Source organism: Pelophylax lessonae (assembly GCF_965119305.1).
Source record: "Pelophylax lessonae genome assembly, chromosome: 1".
In the NCBI taxonomy this organism is placed as follows: domain Eukaryota; kingdom Metazoa; phylum Chordata; class Amphibia; order Anura; family Ranidae; genus Pelophylax; species Pelophylax lessonae.
The window spans coordinates 351224688-351252004 of NC_138768.1; the positions used below are offsets into that span (position 1 = coordinate 351224688).

General features: G+C 40.5%; 1 protein-coding gene across 2 annotated transcripts in view; it reads left to right on the top strand.

Annotated features, from left to right (window-relative positions):
- The window catches only part of AGTPBP1 (ATP/GTP binding carboxypeptidase 1), a 295080-nt gene that overhangs the window by 132654 nt on the left and 135109 nt on the right, over positions 1-27317 (top strand). For both annotated transcript variants that reach the window (XM_082261111.1, XM_082261112.1), the window contains 5 exons: positions 2710-2841; positions 9039-9132; positions 21410-21447; positions 23366-23574; positions 24381-24558. In XM_082261111.1, coding sequence (XP_082117237.1) covers positions 2710-2841; positions 9039-9132; positions 21410-21447; positions 23366-23574; positions 24381-24558 — 651 coding nt within the window. The remainder of the gene's footprint in view (positions 1-2709; positions 2842-9038; positions 9133-21409; positions 21448-23365; positions 23575-24380; positions 24559-27317) is intronic.

Below are 27317 nucleotides of genomic sequence, written 5' to 3' on the forward strand. Positions count from 1 at the left end.
CCGTGCCGTGTGAAAGGACCCTTATGGTATGGAACTAGTTTTAGAATGGAAACAACTTTAGAACAGTAATGACTGACAAGGATTAGTTAATGTCAGGTGATTAGTCTCAGTTGTGTAACGTTGCTGATTGATCTTCTGGAGCTCACATGCCTAGAAGAGAGTAATGTATATATTTTTCTTTTTCTGATGTTTGATGTTGTTTGACCTTGTATTTCACTCTGCTTTTAATGCGTGTGTAATCAGAGTCTGAATTCTATATTAATTTTCAACATAGAAGACAGTAGCAAACTATTGAACTTCTATAAAATTGGTTTATTGGAAATCTATATATTAGTCACTGTATAAACTTTTAGATATTTTGTGTATATACAATAAGGGTCTTATCCACATCAAAATAATGGCATTACAACATCAGTATGAATAAAGATGCATATTTTAGTACAATCTTTAAGATCTCAATTAGAACAAATGGTTGCATTTTCACAGTATCTACATGTTGAATTATTCCAACCAGTTCAAGTACAACCACTATTATATGTTTGTATAGCATGATCGAATATGTGGTTAGTCTTGTCTCACAAAGTCAATGTATTGTAGGGTGATCAGAATATTTTTCAGTGCACTACTCAGAACAAGTCTTTAAGTTCTCTTGCATGCCATGGTAGGCTTCCAGGTGTACTGAGCCCAATCCCTCTGTGCACACTTCTATGTTCATTGGGCATTGCTGGCCAAAAATCTACATGCAAACAAGTTTGTTTTCTCCATAATTTTTTGAGAGTGATATCACCATTGTTCAGACAGAGGCTAAAATAATCTAGGCACTGGAAGCTTTACTTTATCCATTAGCCTTGTGATAGTAGCCTAATGTATTTACAATGCTAGTTACAGGGGATGCTTGCAGGTTCTGGGGTCAATCAGGGCAGTGTGGAGGCAATGTTAAGGTACGACAGAGCAACACATTTTGCCAGTTGTACAAAGGAATGTTACTTTTTTCCAGCTGAAGAGACTTTAACTTTATGGTACACCGAGTTTAAAAAAAACCCGATCTCAAGAGTTTCAGGTCTATTCATATGGTTGAATATACATGCTGCTATTTCCTGTGGGACGAATCTGCAGATTCCTGCAGCTAAAATTGACAGGTATGCACAAATAGCTGTGTTTGCTGAACCCATAAAATGCCATGACAGCCTTCGGCGGGTACAGCTATTCATGACTGTTCTCACAGCCAGCGATTACCTGTGGTGATTGTTGCCGGATGCATTTTGTGTGCATTTCCTGGTATTTTTAGGGTCTCTAGGCACTCCTGGGCCTACAGCCTCAAAGTTACATATATGCAGTATGAGGTCTAAAGCACCACAGTGCTGCTCTTTGTTCTCTTTGCTGGAGCCTGTGACATGATGAAGTAAAAGCCCTACTTCTACCAAGATGGCCTCCTCTACACGGGGTAATGGTAAGTCAGTAATAAGTGAAAGATTTGTTGCATGGAGACCGCAGGCAATACTGGTGACTAAAATGTATAGGAAAGTGCTGCGCTATCCACTTTTAGAATGAAAAATTCGGACAAAATCACAATTAATAATATTGTGACTCATTCACTTAATGGTACAATGAAGCACAAAAATCACACTACTAAATCAGTGCAAAAGAACTGTGTATATCTAAAAACAATTACAATGAATATAAATATATATTTATACATACATAAATACACCTGTGACACAATTGAATGTAAAGTCCACACTCAGTTTGTGTCTCAATTGCATACTCAATAAAAAAACGCTTTAAGCACTATTTCACAATGGTGAGATTTGACAGGTCAAATCGCATGCCAAATTGCAGCCTATTGCCGGCAATGGCACCGTCCCAGTCAGTGCAATGCCTACTTTGCAGGCGCCACGCCGATTTTGAAAAGTAGTTCCTGCACTACTTTTGGCGACTTCAGAGGTGACTTAAATTGACCTCTTTCCATGAACCCGCACAGATGTCTTTCAAGTTGCCCCCAAAGTCGGACTGAAATGCAGCTTTGAAATCGTACATATGAAGTCGCACAATTTCAAAGCCACGTTTAATGTGAACGAGGGCTAAATTGTACCAAGTTTAGTGTTTCACCACCAAGACACCAACAGACTTTTTACTAAAGCACATGACCCTTAAAAGCTGGGGTCATGAGTTCATATGTGAAATATGAAGCATCACTGGGTAAGAGAAAAGTCAGCTCAGTAGCAATCCAAATAACCAAAAAATCTATTTACCTCAGCAGTGGAAATGTACCCCTAGGATCATAAGGACAAAACAAATACAAGCACATAGCGTAGTCCAGTCAAATTGCTATGTTTATTCAAAAGTCAGAAGGTACTCACAAGTCAGAAAAACATTAAGGCTTAAAACTCCACTCTGTCCTGCTGACATATTGACCTCAGCAAGCTAAGCTCCGTCCAATGCGTTTTGTCACAAGGGTGAAAAACAGATGTTGACGTAGTTACATAGGAAAGGATCGATGCACCAGCCACATAGACTAGTAATGGGGTTGTTTACTTAAAAATGCATGTTTATGAAGTACATTTCAAGTGTTTTACTGGAAGAAAAAGATAAGTGTTAGAAGGCCCTCTCATGCTAAATTTGATGTCCCTTTCTTGTTTTAAACAATAGATGCATTATACTTTCCAGTGTGTGCGGTCAGAAATCACATTTGGTGTTTATTTTCCACAGATAAAAAGTTTGGAGTAAAGGCCCGAGTAAGTGGAGCACTAAACATCTCTCTGAACCTGGTGAAACAAAATCTGCAATGCCCAAAACTGCTTCTTCCATGCCTTCAACTGTTACGGGTGTACTGTATGAACTGTAAGTAGCATTGTAGTGAAGAAATGTATTCTGCAAATTTGAGAACATTATTATTTAGAAAGTGATTGTTAAAATCGTTCAAATAAAACATCCAGCGTGTGGGAGGGGAATGGCAAGATGTTAGGCTGGTAGGCCTGCTTTTGAGGAGGGGAAAGACTGTGAAAAGGCAGTGAAGGGATTGAGAAAGAAACGTGGATTAGTGTAAGCATGGGTTCAGATCTAGGCATAACATAGGGCGGTAAATTACCCAGCAGACTAACCATTCCACAAGTTATGTAGCTCACGTCTCTGGTATAACATGACTTCCATGGAAGAAAAGTGCAACCTTGTTGCCCAAATTTTATTAAGTGTATCATAATGGTCTCTACATGTGTACTTATCTCTCTGATTCCATAATTGTATTGTGCTTACTTTCTTTTGACCATGCTAGCTGCCTATATAACTGAGCCTCTGGCTTTTGTAGTTTGAATTACTGACCTAGCTCAAGTATTCATTTTAGAACTTCCAAACTGATTTTGAATGGCCACTTGCTTGCCTAGAATCATTGACTTGGTATGTAATGAAACCAAAAGGTTAGCATGACTGCTTGGTACCTATCCTTTTCAAACAGATGTCCGTATTAGCAGTCTGTTTATGCATTATGACCGGTGTCCTTTGAATTGTAATTAGAGACTAAATCCCCCCCCCCCCCCCCCAATTTTAGATGGAGCAGAGAGCACCTGTTAGGTTCACATAGCTGTTTGGTTTGTCACCAAAACAGGAATAAAGAGACGCTAGCTCTGGTGATCCTGGTGACAACCAGACATTTCCTCATTTTGGAGGCATAGTTTTGGCTATGGTACAGGAAGTGGATAAAATCATGCCATAAGGACACAAAGGCAAATAAGATAAATGAAAGACCTTTAACTCTTCCTTACTCCCTTAATCCAAAATGTATAAAAAGTGTTGCCTTTAGTTTTACCTTAAAGTGGTTCTAAAGGCTCAAGTTCTTTTTTTTTTTACCTTCAAACATTTTATGTATTAAGGTACAAAATCTTCTCTGTGCAGCAGCCCCCCAGCCCCCCAAATACTCACCTGAGCTCCACTGAGACTCAACGATGTGCACGAGAGCCTTGGCTCTTTAGGGACTCTCCCTCCTCATTGGCTGAGTCAGCAGCGGGAGCCATTGGCTCCTTCAGCTGTCAATTACAGCCACTGAGCCAAGGAGGAGAGAGAGGGGGCAGGTCAGAGCCACGGCTCTGTGTGTGAATGGATACGCAGAGCAGAGACTCAGGAGGGAGTCTGCTTGGGTCCCCCCATAGCAAGCTGCTTGCTTTGGGGGAGCTCGGCAGGAGGGAGGGGCTAGGAACACCAGCGGGGGACTCAAGGAGAGGAGGATCCAGGGAGGTTCTGTACAAAACCATTGCACAGAGCAGGTAAGTGTTACCTGTTTGTATGCAGTATGAGGTCTAAAGCACCACAGTGCTGCTCACCGTTCTCTTTAATGGAGCCTGTGACATGATGAAGTAAAAGCCCTACGTCTACCAAGATGGCCTCCTCTACATGGGGTAATGGTAAATCCGTAATGAGTAAAAGTCTTGTTGCATGGAGACCGCAGGCAATACTGGTGACTAAAATGTATAGGAAAATGCTGCGCTGTCCCTTTTAGAATAAAAAATTCTGACAAAATCACAATAAATAATATTTAGACTCATTCACTTAATGGTACAACGAAGCACAAAAATCACACTACTAAGTCAGTGCAAAAGAACTGTGTATATATAAAACAAATACAATGAATATATACAGTATCTCACAAAATTGAGTACACCCCTTACATTTTTGTGAATATTTTATTATATCTTTTCATGTGACCACACTGAAGGAATAACACTTTGCTACAATGTAAAGTAGTGAGTGTACAGCTTGTATAACAGTGTAAATTTGCTGTCCCCTCATAATAACTCAACACACAGCCATTAATGTCTAAACTGCTGGCAACAAAAGTGAGTACACCCCTGAGTGAAAATGTCCAAATTGGGCCCAATTAGCCATTTTCCCTCTCCGGTGTCATGTGACACGTTAGAGGAGTGCAAGTGCAACATCCACCAGCTCAGTGATGTAATCATGGAGGAGTGGAAGAGGACTGCAGTGGCAAACTGTGAAGCTCTGGTGAACTCCATGCCCAAGAGGGTTAAGGCAGTGCTTGAAAATAATGGTGGCCACACAAAATATTAACACTTTGAGCCCAATTGTGACATTTTTACTTAGGGGTGTACTCACTTTTGTTGCCAGCAGTTTAGACATGAATGGCTGTGTGTTGAGGTATTTTGAGGGGACAGCAAATTTACACTGTTATACAAGCTGTACACTCACTACTTTACATTGTAGCAAAGTGTCATTTCTTCAGTGTTGTCACATGAAAAGGTATAATAAAATATTTACAAAAATGTGAGGGGTGTACTCACTTATGTGAGATAATGTATGTACTGTGTGTATATATATTATATATTTAAGGTTGTATAAGCTGTTCTAAAAACGTATCTAAAAGTGTTGTTTTCCATATTGTGTTAAGGCTTTAGAACTTCTGCAAGGCTTCTTTTTGTCGGTCTGTATCCCTTCTGGGTAGCTTCACACTCTTATTTGTCCTGATGACCACTGTCACTGGAACCAAAGTGAAGGAAAATCAAATATTGGGAGTCTTTACCAAATGACTATGGTTATAGTTTTTTTTTACTGGCTACTGTATAAAAAAAAAAAAAAACCCGGCAAGGAATTTAGTCATTCCCTACTCTATAAAAGAAAAAGATTTATTTTTTGGTAAAAGTAAGTTGAATCTGTTTTAGCTAATTCTAGTATCAAACTAACCTTGATTTTCTGACTCCTTCCAGTATTTTTTTTTTTGTTAGGAGCTTTAGTGAAACCAAGAGTAAAGGCCCCCCATAGATGTTTTTTAATTAAATTTTTCAATTCTTTTGCACAAGAGTGTAAACTTATTGGCCAGACAGCGATTGCATCATATCAGATGCATTTCGTGTTCAGAGGTGCTATTGAAGTCAGGCAGCCCTGCGTGCTGCGGCTGCCAGAATACATGCTCTTAGCATGGATAGAATAGTTGATTGATTTTCTCTTGTTCAACCTGTGGGCTGAACAAGAGCGAAATTGAGCCATGTATGGTGGCCCTAGCACGTCAAGGGAGGTCAAGGGAGTCTCTTATATATAGGGTTTTACAGAGGAGGGTCAGGAGCTTGAGCAGCAAATAAATCTTCATTTTGTACTTCTCATACTACACAAATTTATTTTTTGCTTGATTAGCCTATGTGTTGGTGCCCTTTAGGAACTGAATTTGAACCCTAATCATAGCAATGTGGTAGTGTATTCATATTTTTTTTGGCATACTAGACAGGTTTTTTTTTTTTTTTTTTAGATAGGATAAAATGCAGGAGTAGTTGTACGTTCTTATACATCCCTTACAAAGAGCTATTTTATATTTCCAGTATGTTATTCATTCCAAATCCATGTTGATGAGTTTAGAAGCTCTCAGGATTTTCCGTATCCAAGAATAAGACAAGAATCCTCTTGTTGCATAGTTCAGCTTCTTAATATAGTTTATTATTTCTACACAGGGTCAAAGAACTGTAGGCAGTTTTGGATCTAGTTCTTTAACAAACTAAATACAGTTAGATTTACCCAATGTTTGTTTGTTTGAAGTTGTTTTTCCCAACCTCTCTTTACTAAAGAAATTCCAGATTCTAAAAAAAATGTGCAAAAATAAATTGCTTATATTTTAAAAGTGAAATGTGTTTAGGCATATTTCTGTTTCAGTATTTTTTTTATAAAAATGTTTCTTTCCAATTAAAGAAAAGGAAAATACAGGCATAGCGACAATAAAAGCCTTATTAACGTTAGATACACAGCAACGTACGTACACCCAAAGATCAGAGTAACCAGGTTAGACCACACAGTGGGTCCATTCTGGATGTATCAAAACGAAAGATATTAAAAAAAAAAAAAAAAAAAAGGGGGGGGGGGAGGAAACTATGCGTCAAAAGAAGAAAAAAAAAGAATGGTAATGAATAGACACAAACAACGAAAAAAGTTGGGACTTTAAATGAGGTTTCGCCTGGCTAGGGCTAAATATCTCCATCCCTATTCTTGAACAAATTGGGGGACCTGCATCATTAAATCAAGTTTTTCTTTTACTATGTTGTTGGATCCACTTTTACAATCATTTTTAGCCATATTACCTATCCCAACCATTGGTATGCACTTCATTTAAAGTCCCAACTGCCCCCTTCTTTTTACCCTTGCCCCTATATTTAGGGTGACTTTAGGCATTGGCTCTGTGTACTACATTATTACTATGTTGTGAAAGGATTCACACATATTTTATATTATGCTACAATACCCTGCCGATAGCCTCATTACGGTTTAGTCATACTCCCCTTTCCCCCAATTTGTTCAAGAATGGTAATGAATAGTTCGATCACCAGAAAAAACAGTGGTTGTAACTAACATTAAACATTATTCCAATTAGGAGATCTGATAGCCAAATTAGACCAGGTGTTTAGGCATATTTCTGTATAAATAAGTAAATGAGTAAATAAAACATCTAACTCCTTTTTGTTTTTTTGCCACCCATTGAGGAGATTTCCCTTTGTTTGCTGTGCAATAGCCAAAACAGGAAGTGAGAGGAAATCCCTTCAAAATGATCACCTGGATCACAGAGTTGGAGTCCCCTGTGGATGATTTCCCCTCTATTGCTGTTCTGGTGACAGCCCAAAACTTGGTATTATTATTCACTTTCATTCTCAGTAAAGATGGTAAAGAGTAGAAATTAAGATGGTGGAAATCTGGTGTTCTAATCCCTCCCACTGTATCCAAAACTAGCAAACACATTACCTTTAGTTCTAACTTAAACAACTTGCCGACCACTCGCAGTACATTTACTGCAGGTGGGCGGCACAGCCAGGCTAGATCACCTACATGTACGTGATTTAGTATGTTCAAGGTTAGGGGCACGCAGCGTGCCGCTCCTGTGGCTGTTGAGTCCTCTGGACACTCAGATCACAATAACCGGGTCATTGTGATCACATGATACCATTCATGAACAGATTGCTTACAGTTATGATCTTTGATTGGCCCACAGCAATCACAGGGTACCTGGCGACTTATACGATGTGATTAGCTGTAGCCAATCACAGATCACAATCATAAGAAAGCTGTTCAATAATGGTTAACCCATGTATGACGGCTAAAACGATTGCTTTTACAGTGTATACCACTACTCTGACAGGATGTACAAAAATAAAAAAATAATAGTAAAAATAAACAAACATTTAAAAAATTGAATAAAAATTGTTTAATTATTTACATGCTGTCACCAGTCAGTATCCCTGATCACAGCCACACCAGTCATATTATGATGCTGTACTGCACTGGTGAGAGTATGTACAAAAAATCGGGGCAAAAAATTACAACCTTAAAAAACTTTGGGCTGTCTACTTTCCAAAAAGGGGTAATTCCAAGAAATTCCAAGAAATTAATTAGACTGTCAATACATCAGGATTGATCAATTTTCATATATATAATATATATATATATATATATACACTAATGTTAGTTGCTATAACTTTCACACAAACCAATTATTATACACTTATTGTGATTTTTTTTTTCCAAAGACATGTAGCAGAGTATATTTTGGCCTAAATTTATGAAGACATTTTATTTTATAGGATTTATAACAATGTAGAAACGATTGTGTTTTTTTTTTTTTTCCCACCCTAATTTTTGGTCTTTTTTCTGTTTATATAGAAAAAAATAAAAAAACCTAGTGGTGATCAAATACCAAAAAACAAAAGAAAGCTCTATTTGTGGGAAAAAATATATATAAATTTCATGTGTGTACAGTGTTAAAGTAGCATAGTGCTGAATAGCAAAAAATGGCCTGGTCATGAAGAGGGTAAAAATTTTCGGAGCTCAAGTGGTTAAGAAAAAACTTTTGTTTGAACACCGCCAGATGTCATTCTTCTAATTTGGTGTATTGTCTCACAGTGGCTGTAAGAGTAACTAACTAACACTAAGCACTATTGCAGAAAGTAGACATTGTTTACTTGGTGTAAACATATATAAACCTATATAATGCCTAGTATAGCATTAAAAATACTAAAGCTAATAATATTCAGTCGTGTTCATATTATTGTTGTCCATTATAGCTGTGAATGCCGTGTACCTTGGCAAAAGTGGAGCAGTTGAACTTGTTTTCAAGATAATAGGACCATTTAGTAAGAAGAATACCAGCCTCATGAAGTAAGTATACCTCCTTTATCACAAGTTCAGGACAAAGTTATGGTTTTTGTGTGAGGTTGTCCCCACTAAAGATACTGTACTTCATGGGTGTCCAACCTTTTGGCTTCTCTGGGTCACATTGGGTGTAGAGAAATTTTCTCGGGCCACATATTAAATATATACTATAGTATATAAGTAATAAAATGCCGCTGCGCCCCTTCCCGTGCCGCCGTGCCCCCCGCACTAATTTAACACAACTAGAGAATGATGAAATGAAATGGAATCAGTATACAGAGGTTTACTTCTTCTGAGAGATATTAAAGGAACACTCTAACCACCATGACCACTTCAGTGATTTGAAGTGGTCATGGTGGTTGGAGTCAGAAACACTGCACATGCTCCCCTCCCCCCTCTGAGGCAGCCAGAAAAAAGAAATTGTCAGGGGGCAGTGGGCCGCATTGCCTGAGGTTCTGGGCCACATGTGGCCCTCGGGCCGCAGGTTGGACATGCCTGCTGTACTTGTTCATCACATAGATGGAGATACTGCACTAATGGTTTTTATGCATATTCATACATATCATTATAACAATATTATTTAAAGTGTAAGTTCAGCTTTACTAAAAAGCCAACTATACTGTCCTTTATATCTGTGTATAGCAGTATAGTGTGCATAACCTACTTACTAGCTAGGGGTCACTTTCTGTGCAAACAATGAAATCTACAACCATATTTAGAAGAAGCTTTCTGAAAAAAGACTCTGTAAACAAAACGTGGATAGCGCACAGTAGTGGTGTATATTGGGAAGAACCCAAAATCCATACACAGTCAGTAAAGGGTAAAAAGAAAATGGTTTATTCACAATAAAGGATTGAAGTATAAAATAAAGTAGTACAAGTGGTTACCACATAGTCCTGGTTGCCAGCGAGGACGTTGATAAGGTCCCGAGGGAGCACATCAAATGGACTGATTGTCACCTTTGTCACTCTCTCTCGTGGGATGTTGGGACCCCTAGGATAGATGGATAAAAATCCTATGTGGGGCGAGGAGTGGATCCTGATGGAATGCTGGCGCGTGTGTCAGCCGTAACACACAAGCGCCACGGGAAACGCGACTTCCGGGGTTGACGTCACCAAGCCCAGAGCAGGAACCAACGTGGAACTCAAGCTTTCCTTGTTGCCCTGACTACATTATTTGCGCACATTCGCTTTGTCAAGTCGCAGCAACATGGCACATATAGGGTTGAAAGGGGCCAAATAAAGGAGCGGGGAGTGGTCAGAGATATCAAACGGACATAAAACTATAAAATTATACCTATCAATGTCCTCACTCATGCCTAATAAGTAACTAATTTAGAATATGTAAATTAATAAGTAAATCTACCAAAATACACCAAAAACAACTATAAACATTGTTCTAAAAGAATATAAAAAAAAAAGAAAAACGAACTAAACTATATTATGTATTTCAAGATATTCATTTAAACCATTAGGTGACAAAGATCCAAACTTCTAAATCCAGAAGACTTCCCTCCTACAAAGGAGGGAAAAACGCTTATTGTGAGCATACCTTTGGGGATCGTTTCGATTGCCATTACCTCTAGACACCCAGCATTTTTATTGTGTGTCTGAAGGAAATGGCAGGTGTTTGTCACATCCCTTCTGTATGAACATGCGGTGCTTCCTATGTGCTTGCGCAATGTGCGCATACTGCGTCCAGCCATAGAGCAAGCCACAAGGGCACCGCAAGACATAAATGATAAACTCGGTATGTTATAACCGCAGGTTTTTTTTTTTCTTTTGATAATCTTCTTAGAACAATGTTTATAGTTGTTTTTTGGTGTATTTTGGTAGATTTACTTATTAACCACTTGCCGGCCGCTCACATTGCTGCTACTGCAGCAGAGCTGCTCGGCTGGGTCTGGCGACGTAGACCTACGTCGGGCGCTTTCACGGCTGGTGTGATTGGGCTCAGAACCAATCAGTCACCAGATGCAGACCAATGATTCTTGGTCTGGATCTGGTGATCGGTTCTGGCCAATGGCATCATGTCCCCTGCCTGTGTAATGTAAACACAGGCAGGGGAAGTGATGTAATTTTCCCTCCTGGAACCCTTTCGGTTCCAGGAGAAAGAGAGGCATCTAAAACGTGAGTGCCACCAACAGCACACTAATACCACCTCACATAGGCACACTTTGACCCCTTCATCATCCCTGATCACCCCCCAAACCCCTCACAGTGTACACTATATACAGTGGTTCACAGATCTTTTACTGATCACTGTATTTAGTGTCACTCGTGACCCTAAATCGCTCTTGCGCTAGGCCCAAATAGGTTTAGGGCACCCGCCATCTATCCCCTAATAAATTTTTAACCCCTTGATCACCCCCAGTTAACCCCTTCACTCCCTATCACACTGTGCACTAAATACAGTATATAGGTAACTACTGACCACTGTATTTAGTGTCACTTGTGACCCTAATTTGCGCTAAGCCCAAATAGGGTTAGGGCACCCACCATCTATCCCCTAATAAACTTTTAACCCCTTGATCTCCCCCAGTTAACCCCTTCACTCCCTATCACACGGTGCACTAATATATATATATATATATATATATATATATATATATATATATATACAGTATATCAGCTAACTACTTATCAATGTATTAGAGTCACTTGTGACCCCAGTTTGCGCTTGCACTAGGCCCAAATAGATCACTGTATAAGTGTCACAGGTGACGCTAGTTAGGCTAGTTAGCGTCAGGGTCCCACCACACCACCATTATTTAGCGTCAGAGTCAATTACACTAACACACATACACACACCTCCATTACTAGTATAGTGTTTGAACAGATTCCCATAAGTGCATTTGAGACTGGTGCGGTGGCTAGTATGAGCAGTGGCCGGCAGCCACCGCGTATTCAAAGACAGGCCCGTAAAGCCCATAGGGCCCTCCCCGAAGCGCTGGCATATCCCAATTGGCAGCCCACTGATACTACAGCGCCCGTACTTCCCTCATTCACTGCCCATTCCGGAATTCAAGTGGATACAGCTGGTTTTAATCCCCTTAATTTTTTTGAGCTGTTTTTTACTGAAGATCTTTACAGAAATATTGTGGATCAAAGTAATTTGCATGCTAGTCAATTTATTACCGCCAATATAAATTCGCCCCTTGCCAGAGAATTCGGCTGGAAACTTATAACGGTTTCTGAATTTAAGACCTTTCTGGGCCTATCCTTCAACATGGGCATTACAAAAAAGAGTGAATTGCAGTTATATTGGTCCACTGACCCAATTCACCAAATGCGCGTGTTCTCTGCTGCTATGTCCAGGGCTCAATATGAACAAATATTTTGGTTCATGCATTTCAACGACAATGAACTCTGTCGTCCTCAGGGAGTCCCTGAATATGATCGGCTCCACAAAATTCGGCCCCTCGAAGACCACTTCAATCAGCGGTTTGCAGCCTTGTTTATCCCCAAACAAGATATCTGCGTTGACGAGTCCCTGATAAAGTTTACTGGCAGCCTTGCTATCAAACAGTATCTCCCCAGCAAGCGTGCCAGATACGGGGTCAAGCTGTATAAGCTGTGTGACAGGGCCACAGGCTATACAGTTAGTTTCCGTGTCTACGAGGGAAAAGATAGCACTGTGGAGCCCCCCAACTGCCCACACTACATAGGGAGCAGCGGCAAGAGAGTTTGGGACTTTTTATTTTATTCGAGCGTGCCACTTTTTAGACACCTCTTTCAATTACAAATTGGCGCATGTGGCACCGTGCGATCGAATTGCCGGGGCTTCCCCCAACGGCTAGTAAATGCCCCACTGAGTCCGGGGAAGAGAACCTGCTTGAATTGTTTGCAGTGAAGTGGAGGGACAAATGGAACGTTTTTGTTCTATCCTTCATTCACCCAGACACGGCAGTCCAAATTACTACGGTCACTGGTGTTGTTGTTGAGAAGCCCCTCTGTGTCCATGACTATAACCGTAAAATGGGAGGGGTGGACATCAACGACCAGATGATGGGATCGTACTTAGTTGCCCGTAAGGCCAGAGGCTGGTACAAAAAAGTGTCTGTATACCTATTTCTATCGGCTATTTACAACGCTTTTGTCTTATACAAAGCGTCTGCCGGAACATTATCCTTCCTACACTACCAAGAAGAGATAATCGGAGCCCTTTCTATTTCTGTTTGTGTAAAAAAAAAAACAAAGTTGTTACTAAATTATATATTGCTCACGCATGCCATGGCTATATGTGAAATGACACCCCAAAATACATTCTGCTGCTTTTCCTGAGTACAGGGATACCACATGTGTGAGACTTTTTGGGAGCCTAGCTGTGTACGGGACCCCGAAAACCAATCACCACCTTCAGGTTTTCTAATGGCGTAAATTGTGCATTTTACCTCCGCACTGCCTATCACAGTTTTGAAGGCCATGAAATGCCAAAATAGCACAAAACCCCCCCAAATTACCCCATTTTGCAAAGTAGACACTCCAAGCTATTTGCTAAGAGGCATGGTGAGTATTTTGCAGCTCTAATTGTTTTGGGAAAATCAAGAAAAAAAAAGGAAAATGCATTTTTTTCAATTTCCAAAAATTTATGACAAAAAGTGAGATCTGCAAAACACTCAACATGCCTCTCAGCAAATAGCTTGGAGTGTCTACTTTGCAAAATGGGGTAATTTGGGGAGGTTTTGTGCTATCTTGGCCTTTCATGGCCTTCAAAACTGTGACGGGTAGTAAGGAGTGAAATCAACAATTTACGCACTTGGAAAGCCTGAAGGTGGTGATTGGTTTTTGGGGTCCTGTACGCGGCTAGACTGCAAAAAAGTCTCACACATGGGGTATCTCGAAACTCAGGAGAAGCAGAAATCAAGCAAAATGGGGTCATTTTGGGGGGGGGGGGGGGGTTTGTGCTATCTTGAAATTTCAGGGCCTCTGAAACTATGACAGGTAATACGGAGGTGAAATGCACAATTTACAACATTAGAAAACCTGAAGGTGGTGATTGGTTTTCGGGGTCCCGTACAAAGCTAGACTTCCAAAAAGTCTCACACATGTGGTATCCCTGTACTCAGGAGAAGCAGCAAAATGTATTTTGGGGTGTCCATCCACATATACCCATATCATGTGTGAGCTATTTATCTTTTAGTGACAACTTTGTGTTAAAAAAAAATATATTATTTTCCCAAAACTTGTGGCAAAATATAAAATATTCCATGGACTCACCATGCCTCTCAGCAAATAGCAAGTAGTGTCTACTTTCCAAAATAGGGTCATTGGGGGGGGGGGGGTTGTGCTATCTTGACATTTCAGGGCCTCCGAAAACCGTGATAGGCAGTGAGAAAGTGCAATGAAAAATTTACGCCCTTTGAAATTCTGAAGGTGGTGATTGTTTTTCGGGGTCCCGCACACAGCTAAGCTCCCAAAAAGTCTCATAAATGTGGTATCCCTGTACTCAGGGAAGTAGCAGAATATATTTTGGGGTGTAATTACACATATGCCCATGACATGCGTGAGCAATATATAATTTCAATGACAACTTTTTTAGTCATTTTTCAAACACCTGTGACAAAAAAATTAAATATTCAATGAGCTCAAAATGCCTCTCACTACATTCCTTAGGATGTCTACTTTCCAAAAAGTGGTCATTTGGGGGGGGTTTTGTACTGCCCTGCCATTTTAACACTTCACGAATTGGCAGTCAGAAATTAAAGCTGCGTAAATTCCAGTATTTACACCATAGTTTGTAGACGCTATAACTTTTGCGCAAACCAATAAAAATACGCTCATTGAGAATGTTTTTGTCAAAGACATGTAGCTAAATACATTTTGGCCTAAATATATGACAAAAATGTAATATATTGGATATTGTTTAACTGTCAAAGTAGAAAATGTAAATTTTTGGCAAAATTTTCACTCTTTTTTTATTAATATCGCAAAAAATAAAAAGCGCAGAGGTGATCAAATACCACCAAAAGAAAGCCCTGTTTGTGGGAAAAAAGGACATAAATTTACTTTAGGTAGAGCATTGCCTGACCGCGCAATTGTCAGTTAGTCGCTCAGTGCCAAGTTGAAAAAAGTGGCCTGGACGTTAAGCAGGAAAATCCTCCGGTCTTAAAGTGGTTTATTTACATATTCTAATGTAGTTACTTATTAGGTATGAGTGAGGATGTTGATCGGTATAATTTTATAGTTTTATGTCCGTTTGCTAGCTCTGCCCACTCCCCGCCCCTTTATTTGGTTTTATATTTGCCTTTTTGCCGCTACTTCTGTGACTTGACAAAGCACATACACGTGGAACATGTAGTCATGGCAACAAGGAAAGCTTGAGTTCCCCGTTGGTTCCTGCTCTGGGCTTGGTTGCCCAGCGACCGTGGCGCTGCCCGTGGCACTGCCCGTGACGCTTGTGTGTTATGGCCGACACACGCGCCGGCGGCGTTCCATCTGGATCCACTCCTCGCCGCACATAGGATTTTTATCCATCTATCCTAGGGGTCCCAACATCCCACGAGAGAGAGGGACAAGGGTGATAATCAGTCCATTTGATGTACTCACTCGGGAGCTTATCAACGTCCTTGCTGGCAACCAGGACTTTCTGGTAACCACTTGTACTTTATTTTATCCTTCAATCCTCTTTATTGTGAATAAACCATTTTCATTTTACCCTTTGCTGACTGTGTATGGATTTTGGGTTCTCCCCCAATATATACCACTACTGTGCGCTATCCACGTTTTGTTTACAATGTTTTGCTTCTACATCCCATGCCAGGGATTGGCGGCATTGTTAGTGGTGGATTTATCACATTGACCACTGGTTCAATCGATTATCTTTCCAAAAGGGGCTTTTCGGATCACAAGCGCGGGGACTTTATACTATACTATTTTCTGAAAAAACTCTGCAGCCAGCAATGGCTCTATCCCCAGTTATTTTAGATACAGAGCAGCCGTTGGGACCAGTGCCATAGGAGCACTGCCCTGTTCTTTTGGGCTGCATACGTGTGGTGTGTACGCTGTCCTATGATGAGCTCCACAGCTGTGGTAGAACAGAGTACACTGTTCATGTATGTCCCAAAAAACAGAATGTTGCTCCCTCCAATGGCACTAGGGGGGTGCCAGTCCCAACGGTTGCTCCGTCCCTAACAATGTCACAGAGCCATCATGAACTGCAGACGATTTTAAGAAGCTTATTTTAAATGTTATTGCAGCTTTATTATTTAAACAGAAAAGGAGCCCTAGCTGGTAGGTAGGTTTAGCACGCTATGCTGCTATAGCCACGTAGGAGAACCTAGTATGCTTTTTTGTAAATCTGAACTTCCACTTTCATTTTTAACTTATATAACCAGAAGGTACCTGCACCTTCCTTTTGTCATGAAGGCAGCTACTGTGGGCCCAAGAAATGTTCTGTAGTTCCAGATTGCAACACACATCAGGGATTGTAATTAGAGTATCGAAGATAAAACAGATCGGGCACAGGAACATGAGAAAAAAAGTGATAAACTCAATGCACGATGAAACGTCCTCAATTTCTAAACCACCGTGGACTGGACTAAAGGGCTGATCTGAGATCGCAGGTTATGCAATGTGCACTACTTTTGTGTTTCAGAGTATGCTTGAGTTTTGGGTTGTTTTTAACCTTTTGACTAATGTATTACTCTCACTAGCTTTAGTAACTAATGAAACTAATAAAATAATACAAAACAATAATACACTGCTCAAAAAAATTAAAGGAACACTTTTTATTCAGGGAATAGCATCAATTCAGTTAAACTCCTGGGATTCTGGTCTGGTCAGTTAAGTAGCAGAGGGGGTTGTTAATCAGTTTCAGCTGCTTTGGTGTTAATAAAATTAACAGGTGCACTAGATGGGCAACAATGAGGCGACCTCCAAAACAGGAATGGTTTTACAGGTGGAGGCCACTAACATTTTATGCCTACTCCTCTTTTCTGACTGTTTTCCACTAGTTTTGCATTTGGCTAGGGTCAGTGTCACTACTGGTAGCATGAGGCAGTCCAACTCCTCCAGAATGGCACATCAATATGTGCCAATGCCAGAAGAATTGCAGTGTCTCCCACCATAGTTTTAAGAGCATGGAGGAGATTCCAGGAGACAGGCAGTTACTCTAGGAGAGCTGGACAGGGCCATAGAAGGTCCTTGACCCATCGGCAAGACCGGTATCTGCTTCTTTGTGCAAGGAGGACCAAAACGAGCACTGCCAGAGCCCTACAAAATGACCTCCAGCAGGCCACAGTCAGAAACAGAAACAGACTTCAGACTTCATAAGGGTGACCCGAGGGCCTAACGTCCTCTAGTGGGCCCTGTGCTCACTGCCCGGGACCGTGGAGGTCGATTGGCATTTGCCATAGAACACCAGAATTGGCAGGTCTGCCACTGCCGCCCTCTGCTTTTCACAGATGAGAGCAGGTTCAACCTGAGCACATGTGACAAACGTGAAAGGGTCTGGAGAAGCTGTAGAGAATGTTATGCTGACTGTAACATCATTCAGCATGACCGGTTTGGTGGTGGGTAAGTGATGGTCTGGGGGGGGGGGGGTATATCCATGGAGGGATGCACAGACCTCTGCAGGCTAGACAATGGCACCTTGCCTGCCATTAGTTATTGGGATGAAATCCTTGGACCCATTGTCAGACCCTATGCTGGTGCAGTGGGTCCTGGGTTTCTCCTGGTGCAACACAATGCCCAGCCTCATGTGGTGAGAGTATGTGCAGCTAGTTCCTGGAGGAAGACGAAATTGATACTATTGAATAGCCCCCAAGCTTGCCTGACCTAATTCCGATAGAACACCTCTGGGACATTGTTTTTGGCCAGGTTGCACCTCAGTCTGTTCAGGAGCTCACTGATGCCCTGGTCCAGATCTGGGAGGAAATACCCCAGGACACCATCCGTCGTCTCATTAGTTGCATGCCCCGACGTTGTCAGGCATGCATACAAGCACATGGGGGCCATACAAACTACTGAGTACCATTTTGAGTTGCTGCAATGAAATCTCAGCAAAATGGACTAGCCTGCTGCATAATTTTTTCACTTTTTCAGGGAGTCTTTAAATCCAGCCGTCTGTAGGTTGATAATTTCAATTCCTATCAAACGATGTGGCATCCTTTTGTTCCTAACACATAACCCAGTCCATCATTATAGATATCCAGCATGATATTTTTCCCCATTGAAATCTGATGTGTTTTCAAAGTGTTTCTTTAATTTTTTTGAGCAGTATACAATACTCATAATACAAAAGCATATTGCCACCATCCACCATGCTACTATACTGTTGAAAACCTACACTTTTGCTACACTTCTGTTTTAGATGTTGTCGTTGTGCTGTGCTACTGTCTCTCACCTATGGCAACTAATGTATGTTGACATTGAATATCTATGCTATGCAGACATAATGTCTATGCTTGACACATATCTTCTATATTTACTGTTGTGTTGATCAAATTCCTATGGCCTTCTATCAAACACATTTCCAGACCACTTCCTTTTTTCTCTAATCCTTATTTGCATGTTTACAGATTAACTCATGTGCAGCACTATTCTAGCAGAAGCCATATGCTAGCAAGCTGGTCTCTGCACTCTTACCAGACTCTTTTTTTGCCATTTTATGCCAATGATATTTTTGTTGGTTTCAGAATATTATTTTTGTTTTTCAAGATAGAAGATGTAGCTAAATGGCTAACTGAAATGGGTAAAATGTGATTGTACATGGCCAATTGTTCTCAAATCATAAGTTTCAGTATCATAAATTGTGCAAGTCCTATTTCCTATTTGTCTTATTTATTTTCTTGCAGCTGAACTGTAGTGTGGCTGAGCAGCTCAGTTCTTGCCAAGTGTGAATAACATACCTGCACATTATGGCAAACTTACTCTGGGTTTGCCTTCCTCCCAGGCAGCTCTGATAGCTTCACGATCCCCATTGCCACTAGTCGTTGCCATCTTCCCTGCTGCCTCCTCTTATCTCTGTGTCTTCTTTCTTTGGCCTTTGGGAGACCACTGATAATGTGACTCTTGTATGTGTGTGCTGGAGTTCCATTATCTTTGCTGTTGCATTCTTGGCATCTTGTCTTGTCTTTCAGCCTCTGTCATATAATAACTGCTTTAACACGGATACAGTGATCCATTTGAAGACAAACACAAATACATTTTAGAACCGCAAGGTTTTTTAATCACCCCTCGTTTGGAGACTTAAGCCCCGTACACACGAGTAGAAATTCGGCCGGGAAATTTCGTCCGACGACCGATCTGCCGATTTTCGGCTTGTTAGTATGTTGCTTCCGACAACCGAATCCGACTTTTCGGCCGAAAAAATCCTGGTGTGCAGGCTATATAATTTTTGTCAACCGTCAAAACACGTCCGATTTTTCATCTCATTAGTACAGATTTCGATGGGGAAAAATCTTATGAGCATGACTAGGCATGCTCAGAGATGAAAGAACACAAAGAAAGCAATCCAACACATGACATCACTTCTGAAGTAGAATTCTGTCGTGCAGGAAAATTCATATGCAGTCTAGGCACATTCCAACCAACGGACACCACTCTGGACAAAAGACGGACGACCGGTCGGCGAACATTCGTTGCGTGTGTACAAGGCTTCATAAGTATCTTTTGAACATAATGAAGCCTTTTATTTAAAAAAATACAAATGCAAATCTGACATTTGCTTACAGGGAGAGGGGGGTATAAATTATAATTTTAAATATATAGACGAGCTAGAAATAAGCCATTGTGTTGTGGAGGTCCTAGACTCTATTCCACTCAAGAACACTTCAATACATTTTTCTTTTCTTTTAAGTTTTTGCATGGGCTTTTTTCTTCAATACCTTGCAGCTCCTTGATTTTTTTTTCAGCAGCTGGCACTAATATCAGCTGTGACATTGCCCCCCCCCCCCCGTCATTAGACAATAATCGGGCTCAGCAGATGCTAGGCCCGAGCACTATCACAAGGTAGCAGGTCACATGTTCCTCCATACCTGGAAGTCCTGGATTTTCTCACTGGCTGTAAAGGATCTGTGAGGAAGTACAGATGAGGTAATAATACAACTATCAGTCCCTCTCCTCATGCCAGGGTACTAGGTGTAATCCTAGACTCAGACCTGTCTTTTAATTCCCAAATCCAATCGCTGTCAAAAGCTTGTTGCCTATCAACCGAATCTTTTATTTCGCCCATCAGTTCTTCCCTCACCGTTGTTACCTTTTTGTTCCACTTGCCCCTCCGTATTAGATTCTAAGCTCTTAAGAGCAAGGCTCTTTTAACCCTCTTGTATTTTATTTTATTGTATTGTAACTGTACTGTCTCTCCTTTATGCAAACTGTTTGCACTATATAAATCCTGTATAATAACAATTAATATAGAGAGGAGGGGTGGGCAAGGTGATAGTGGTTCTTTTACCTGAACGTATGACCTTTGCCCATTTGGCACAAATTTTTTTAACAATGCCTCTTTCATTAAAATAATACCCGGTGATCCTGCTGCAAAAGTCCCTTGTTTAGGCACTTCCTTTTATAGGGTGACCACTGTCGCCCAATTGAGCTCCTGCCCTGTTACCCTGTACCATGCACTGCTGGTGGAGATTACAAGCAACTGAACCTACATTCATTGAGTGAGTACATGTTGAAGTGAGTACATGTAGACTGAAAGAGGCCGCAGGCGATCAGTAGCTGTGAGATATAAAAATGGATGAATAGGTGGCAACTGTATAATATTATGGAAAAAAAAAAGGCAAAAAACAAATATATTTTATATACATTACTCTAGCAAACTAAATTTATTCCGGTTAGGGAAGCTGAGTCCTGTTTTGCAGCTCCCTTTGGCTAAGTTTACTCTTGTGGTTGGGGAGAAGGGGGCCGGTAAAAAGGAAGTTTACCCATGCTTTTACCACTTACACCCCTCAACTGCCCCCCTTATACTGCAAAGGCAGCCAAACAAGGTTGTATATTTTGCTTCATGACGCACAATTGGTAGGCAGTACTACTTGCCGAAATGGACTCATGCAAGTGAATGAGGCTGCATGTGGTTGTTGCCCAGTGGTGTAGGCTTTTAGGAGTTAAAACAGGTGGTGATGAGGCAACATAATGCCTCCCAGCAGGCTGTCAAGCACCTTCTAAAAAGGAATCCAAGATTTCTCCTAAAGAACAAGAATCAACACAAGGGACACATCATACTAGTTGTTACATATATACATTTTTTCACTTGTGCGGATTTTGATTTTAGCAAAACGTAGGCTTTAAGCATGGTTATGGCTTCTCATATATTTCCTTTTTTAATGTTTTTTCAGGGTCTGCTTAGATACACTTGCTGCATTGGTAAAATCAAGTAAGTTCTTGTCTGTATTTTGTGTGCTGTGGTTATGTATTACTTTTTATTCCGCTAATGTTGCATTTAGTATTTTAATTTAAAATGTTACTAAACCCAGGACCCTCCATTCACTATATCCCACAGTACACAGCACATGGAAATGCAATAGTTTTAGTAAATATAAACTGCTAAATACCTTTTCTCATCAATATTTACAGCAGTCTCATGACTTCTATCACTGTATAGTTAAAGCTTGTAGGAGGAGTTTTTGTTCTCCCCTGATTGTCCTATGAGGCTGCAGCAGCCCTGACCCTCTGTCTGGACAGTGCTGATTGGCCCTGTGCTGATCAGTACTCTCCCAAGGAAACAAAAAACTCTCTAGCAATACACACCAAACTGAGCATGTGCAGCTTGCCCCCAAGGCTCTGTTCGATCAAGAGATTGTTTGGGGACTGTGGAAGAAGGGAAGAATCAAAGAAGACAAGATCAAACAGCCTTTTTACACAATGCAGATGATTAACCCCTTAGGTTCTACAGTGAGTATAACAAGTAGGATTTAGTCCCGGTTCACACATCTGCGATGACAGACATCGCATGTGATTCAGAGTGCACCTGAAAATCACATGCGATGTCTGTGCGATGCAAATTCAGCCATACAGATAGTATGGCTGAATTTGCATCTGATTCGGACTGAACACGCACAGGACCCTTTTTTGGGTCTGCAGCAGAATCAGCAAGCATGGTGGTTCACACCAATGCAATCCGATTCATGTCCGAATGTCAGATCGCACTGCGATATGCGATCTGATCTGGGAATGTCGTTAACTTTGAATTGACACCCCCAGCGATTTGCATATTGCAGTGGGAACTGCCTGTGCTGGGAATGCGTGCGGGAACCCGCAGTAGATTTGCAGGGTTCCCGCATGGCATAAGTGTGAACCGGGACTTACTGCATATACAGACTGATTTTACTGTTGTGGGTTTAGTGATACTTGAAATTTGAGAAGCTGATTTGTAGAGTTTATAGGTGTACTAGAACTGTACTATTTTTCACAAAAGAAATATAGATTCGACTTTTTTCAGTTCCGCATAAATAAACAAATGGCTCCATCCTTCAGTAGAGAAAAGCAGAAGACATTGTCAGGGGGGGTACTGTGATCTCTGTGAGAGGTAATACCTGGCAGTGTTTCACTTAAGCTGGCCATAAATGGTTCTGTTTTTTTTTTTTTTCGTTCAGCCAGTGACTGAACAAAAAAGTGAACCGATTCACCAATCCACACATTTAAGGTGGGTGGGGAATCCCCCGCCATCAGAATACACAGTTTAGTCTCTTGTCTGCAGCGCTGATCAAGCAGCTTTTTCCCAACAGTGCGGTTGAACAGAAGTCAACTTTACATTGAGGCATGACTTACATTGAGGCTTTGTGTACACTTTTTGCGTTGCGGGAATGTGCACAAAATTGCATGGTTTCCTGCAACACACAAAAACGCACTGCTGTTTTACAGATCTGTAGCATTGCCATTAATTCCTAATGGCACCTCATGCCTAAAATCGTGCAGTATTGCAGCAACATGCATTTTGGTGCAGCACTGTTTTGTCACGTCTCTCGCACATTGAGCGGCCCACTGAAATCAATGGGTTGGGCTTAACGCAATGTGCGGCGAATACGCAAATAAACGCATGTTTGGTCGCACCTAGTCCTCTCCTCCTCTTAACACTTATTAAGAGGAGGGGAGGACTAACCATTTATCTCGTGCCAACAATTTATCTAGTGCCAATATTTCTACAAATGTCACTATAGCCTAAACAGCGGTTTATATGAAAAACAATATAAATATAGAATTTTCAGTAAGGTTAACTGCTTTTCTTTGTTTTTTTTTCTGTTACTCGATCCTCAGTATTTTATTAAATTCCTTTTTATGTCTGTAATTTTCAGAAACGAATGCCAGGAAAGCGGTAGATCGAGGATATGTCAATGGCCTATTAACAATTTATTTAGACTGGCATCGTCATGACACTCGACATAGACATATGTTAATTCGAAAGGGCGTTCTCCAGTGCCTTAAAAATATTACGAATATAAAACTGGGTAGAAAAGCTTTTGTCGATGCCAATGGTATGAAAATTCTCTATAACACCTCACAGGTATGTGTCTTACATTGTTTGTAAATTGAAATTATGTTCAGATATTTTATAATTGTGTCATAAAAAGGTAATGAAATGAATAGCTGGCGTAAACAAACACCGTTAAATTCACAGATATCCGTAAAATATTTGTTTCAACACTTGTACCTGAAGCATAAAAAAATATCACTATAATGTAGACCAATGGTTCAAAAAAAGGTATCATTTTTATTTTAAAGTAATGCTTGGTTACTGTAATCCTAGGTGAATACATGTACTACAATACATACAGTATCTCACAAAAGTGAGTACACCCCTCAAATTTTTGTAAATATTTTATTATATCTTTTTATGTGACAACACTGAAGGAATGACACTTTGCTACAATGTAAAGTAGTGAGTGTACAGCTTGTATAACAGTGTGAATTTGCTAGCAACATTGGTACCCACTCCCCGCCCAAAAGGTGCCAAATATTTTTCCAAAAAATGTTAGAGGACACCAAAGGAAAAGGTAGTCTGCTATTGTACCCAATAGCTGTTGGTTCCTTCTTATGGTGACAAAGGAACAACTTTTTTTTTTTTTCTGTGCACATGATCAATCTGAAACAGAAAGATTGTGGTGTTATCAGAAAGATAGTTAAGAGGATAACAGCAGTTGTTTTGAATATGTTAAATCAATGCATTAGCAGATTATGGCATCAAGGTAAGGGTACTAATTAGACAATATTGTAAATAAAAATAGGATGCGATAGGTGTGTTGGGGTGCTCATAATAAATTAAATGTTTAGAATAATGGAGATCTGACATGTTCCTTTGAATTCTTATAGGAGTGCCAGGCTGTTAGGACATTGGACCCTCTTGTTAATACATCTAGTCTGATAATGAGAAAATGCTTTCCGAAGAACCGTCTTCCCTTGCCAACCATCAAAAGTTCTTTCCGTTTCCAGCTGCCTGTTATACCTACAAGTGGACCTGTGGCTCAGATATATAATATGCCTCCTGAAGGTAGATGCGCTGACATGTAATTATGGGGACCTGATCACCTTGCCTCAATGGACATATTGCAGATGATACTTTACGGCCTAGGGGAGGTTCCACTGCCTCTTATAATAGATGTGATATAGTGATCCCAGGAGGCAGCGAGTAACTAAAAGTGTATGCACAGCATGATGCAGCACATGTGCAGAACATATTAGGAGTTGGTGTTGCGCATCTGTGCACCTGTGGTAGATTTCTACGCATGTACACTAGCGTCATGGACAACTAGAGTGCTCAGCTGCCCAGAATAGGAGCGCAGATCCACTGCTGTTCTCTGCCAGGTCCCAAATGGCAGAGACTGGTGCTGTATCTGTGCACGGGCTGTATTTTAAAATATTGTGGTGTAGAAGAGGGTGATGGGGAGGAGGTTTTTTCAGTAGTTGAGTTCTGCTTTAATTTTGAGCAGCCTCTTTTGGCCTTGCTAAAGGTCATCATCAACCTGGCCTCTTTGTAAATGCCTTTCCCCGAAATATCTTCCCTAAAAAATATTCCCTGAACACACACTCTTTCAGTCTGTTGTGTTTAATGACTGATCTCCAACTGAAAAACCTTTGCTGCTCACAAGCATTTTTTCCCAGAAGTATCCTATTAAAAAGCATTTTCTAAAAAATGTGGGCTGTCCATGTTGTTGTGGACCCAGCCATTAACTGTCTTAACAAGATTTCAACTGTCCCTGTTAAAGATATATTTGCCAAGTAGTAGAACAATTCTCCTGCGCTCAAGTGAAAAATAGGCCGGAGGGAAGAGGAATACTTCAGACTTGAGTGGACAAAACTTGCGGTCTTGCTGCCCCTTCAGGATCAAGGGTATCCGAAACCAACTATGGAACAACAAAAGAAGAAAAAAAGGGGCGCACCGACCTAGTGCATTACCACTAAAAATGTATTAAACATATTAAAAAGTATACATTATACTCACAAAGCAGGTGTGTATGGACACGCATCAACATAATACACATAAAGTCTCCAAGGTAGCCAATACAGTGCGGTTCCTTGGCTACCTTGGAGACTTTATGTGTATTATGTTGATGTGTGTCCATACACACCTGCTTTGTGAGTATAATGTATACTTTTTAATATTTTGAATACATTTTCAGTGGTAATGCACTAGGTTGGTGTGCCCCTTTTTTTCTTCTTTTTTTCTTTTTTCTTTTTTTCTTCTTTTGTTGTTCCTGTTAAAGATATGCCAGAGTTCAAAGACCCTGTGGATAAATGACTGGAAGCATTTGAAAAGCTCTGTTCTCGATAGCAGGACCTGCCAAGCATCCTGCTGTTGTGACTTTGTCCATCTGCCATTGGCTAAAATTCCTGAGAAAAATTTGATTTTGCTTCTTTTGTTTAATAGACCACTCCTTATTAATTTGCTGTTATAATGGCAAAAACAATTAGGTGCCATCACCATCATCCATCTTATTATCCTACTCTATAATCAGATTTATATTGCACATGTAACCTGAAGTTCAGTTACTTTCATTTAACCACCCCCTTAACCGTAAGGTGGCTTTTAATGCTATATGTGATGATCAATAAATGTTTGTTGTGATGGCTGATATTCCTCTACGCGTTTAGTGGCACTAAACCACTTCTTTAGGGAGTATTAAAAAGAAACTTATTTTAAAGAAAATTAATCGCTCTAATTCTTTGCAGCTTACGAATGCTTTATACAATGCTTGGCTCAGAAATTTGGTATAAAATTTTTTCCAGTGTGGCAGTCTGGTACGAGAGGTTTACAGCACTGATTTTCCTCATTGATATATTGACAATATGGGCATCTCCAACATTTGAAGGTGCCCTTGATCCTGCACAGGTTCTCCCTGTTTTTTCCCTTACAGTGGCTCTACACCATACTATCTTGCAGGGATCTGGCTCTTTTGAGTTCAATTTTTTGGGTTTTGTAATTTTTTTACTATTGGATACAGTTCCATAGAAATACTAGCATTTTTGAATGGCCCTTCTAATTTTCCTATGCTGCCAGGTATATTGGGTTGAAAATGTAACCATACCAGTTTTTGGTTGTTGCTTTTTGTCATTATAATAGTGACTAGCAATTTTTCTGATTCTGTCTGTAAGGCTGACTTTACTATAGCCTCAAGCCTGGATCATGAGTGGATCCACCTTGTATTTGAAGCTAGCATTGTCAGAGCAATTTATTTTAATCCTGAGGTATTGACTATTATAAATTGACTGTATAAAGGGAATCGGATGTGAGCTACTGGCCAGAGTGTCATACTGTTTTGTTTGTACATGTAGAATGGAAATCTCACTTTAATAACATGACATAGTAAACTTCTAGTGAAACATTCTTTTTTGAGAGATGTCATAACCTAATCCCACAAATTTTCTGCCTCTGAGGACATCACTGATTCAGGTTTACACATCCTCTTCTTCTTGGCACATCAATTCTTTCTGTGTTTTGGTGTTAGCACAGAACATTAACAGTTTGTAGCTCTTCCTTATGGCCTGTTCACTGCACCTCGGATCTTCACCAAGGTGTTAGTCCCAGGTCCCGCTCTGCTTTTCTCTCAAGGCATCCCCTATTGTGGGAGAACAATCAGCGCAGGCTCTGTTAGCCAACATAAGGCCGACTGTGCAGATCCTACATAGGTGCAGGTGGAACCCAGAAGTTTGCGCTGGAGCCTCATTTCCCGGCTTGTCTGGGCCTACCCCTGGACTGGACCCTGTCTAAAATTTTCTTCCCGAAGAATACATTTCAAAATCTTAGATCAC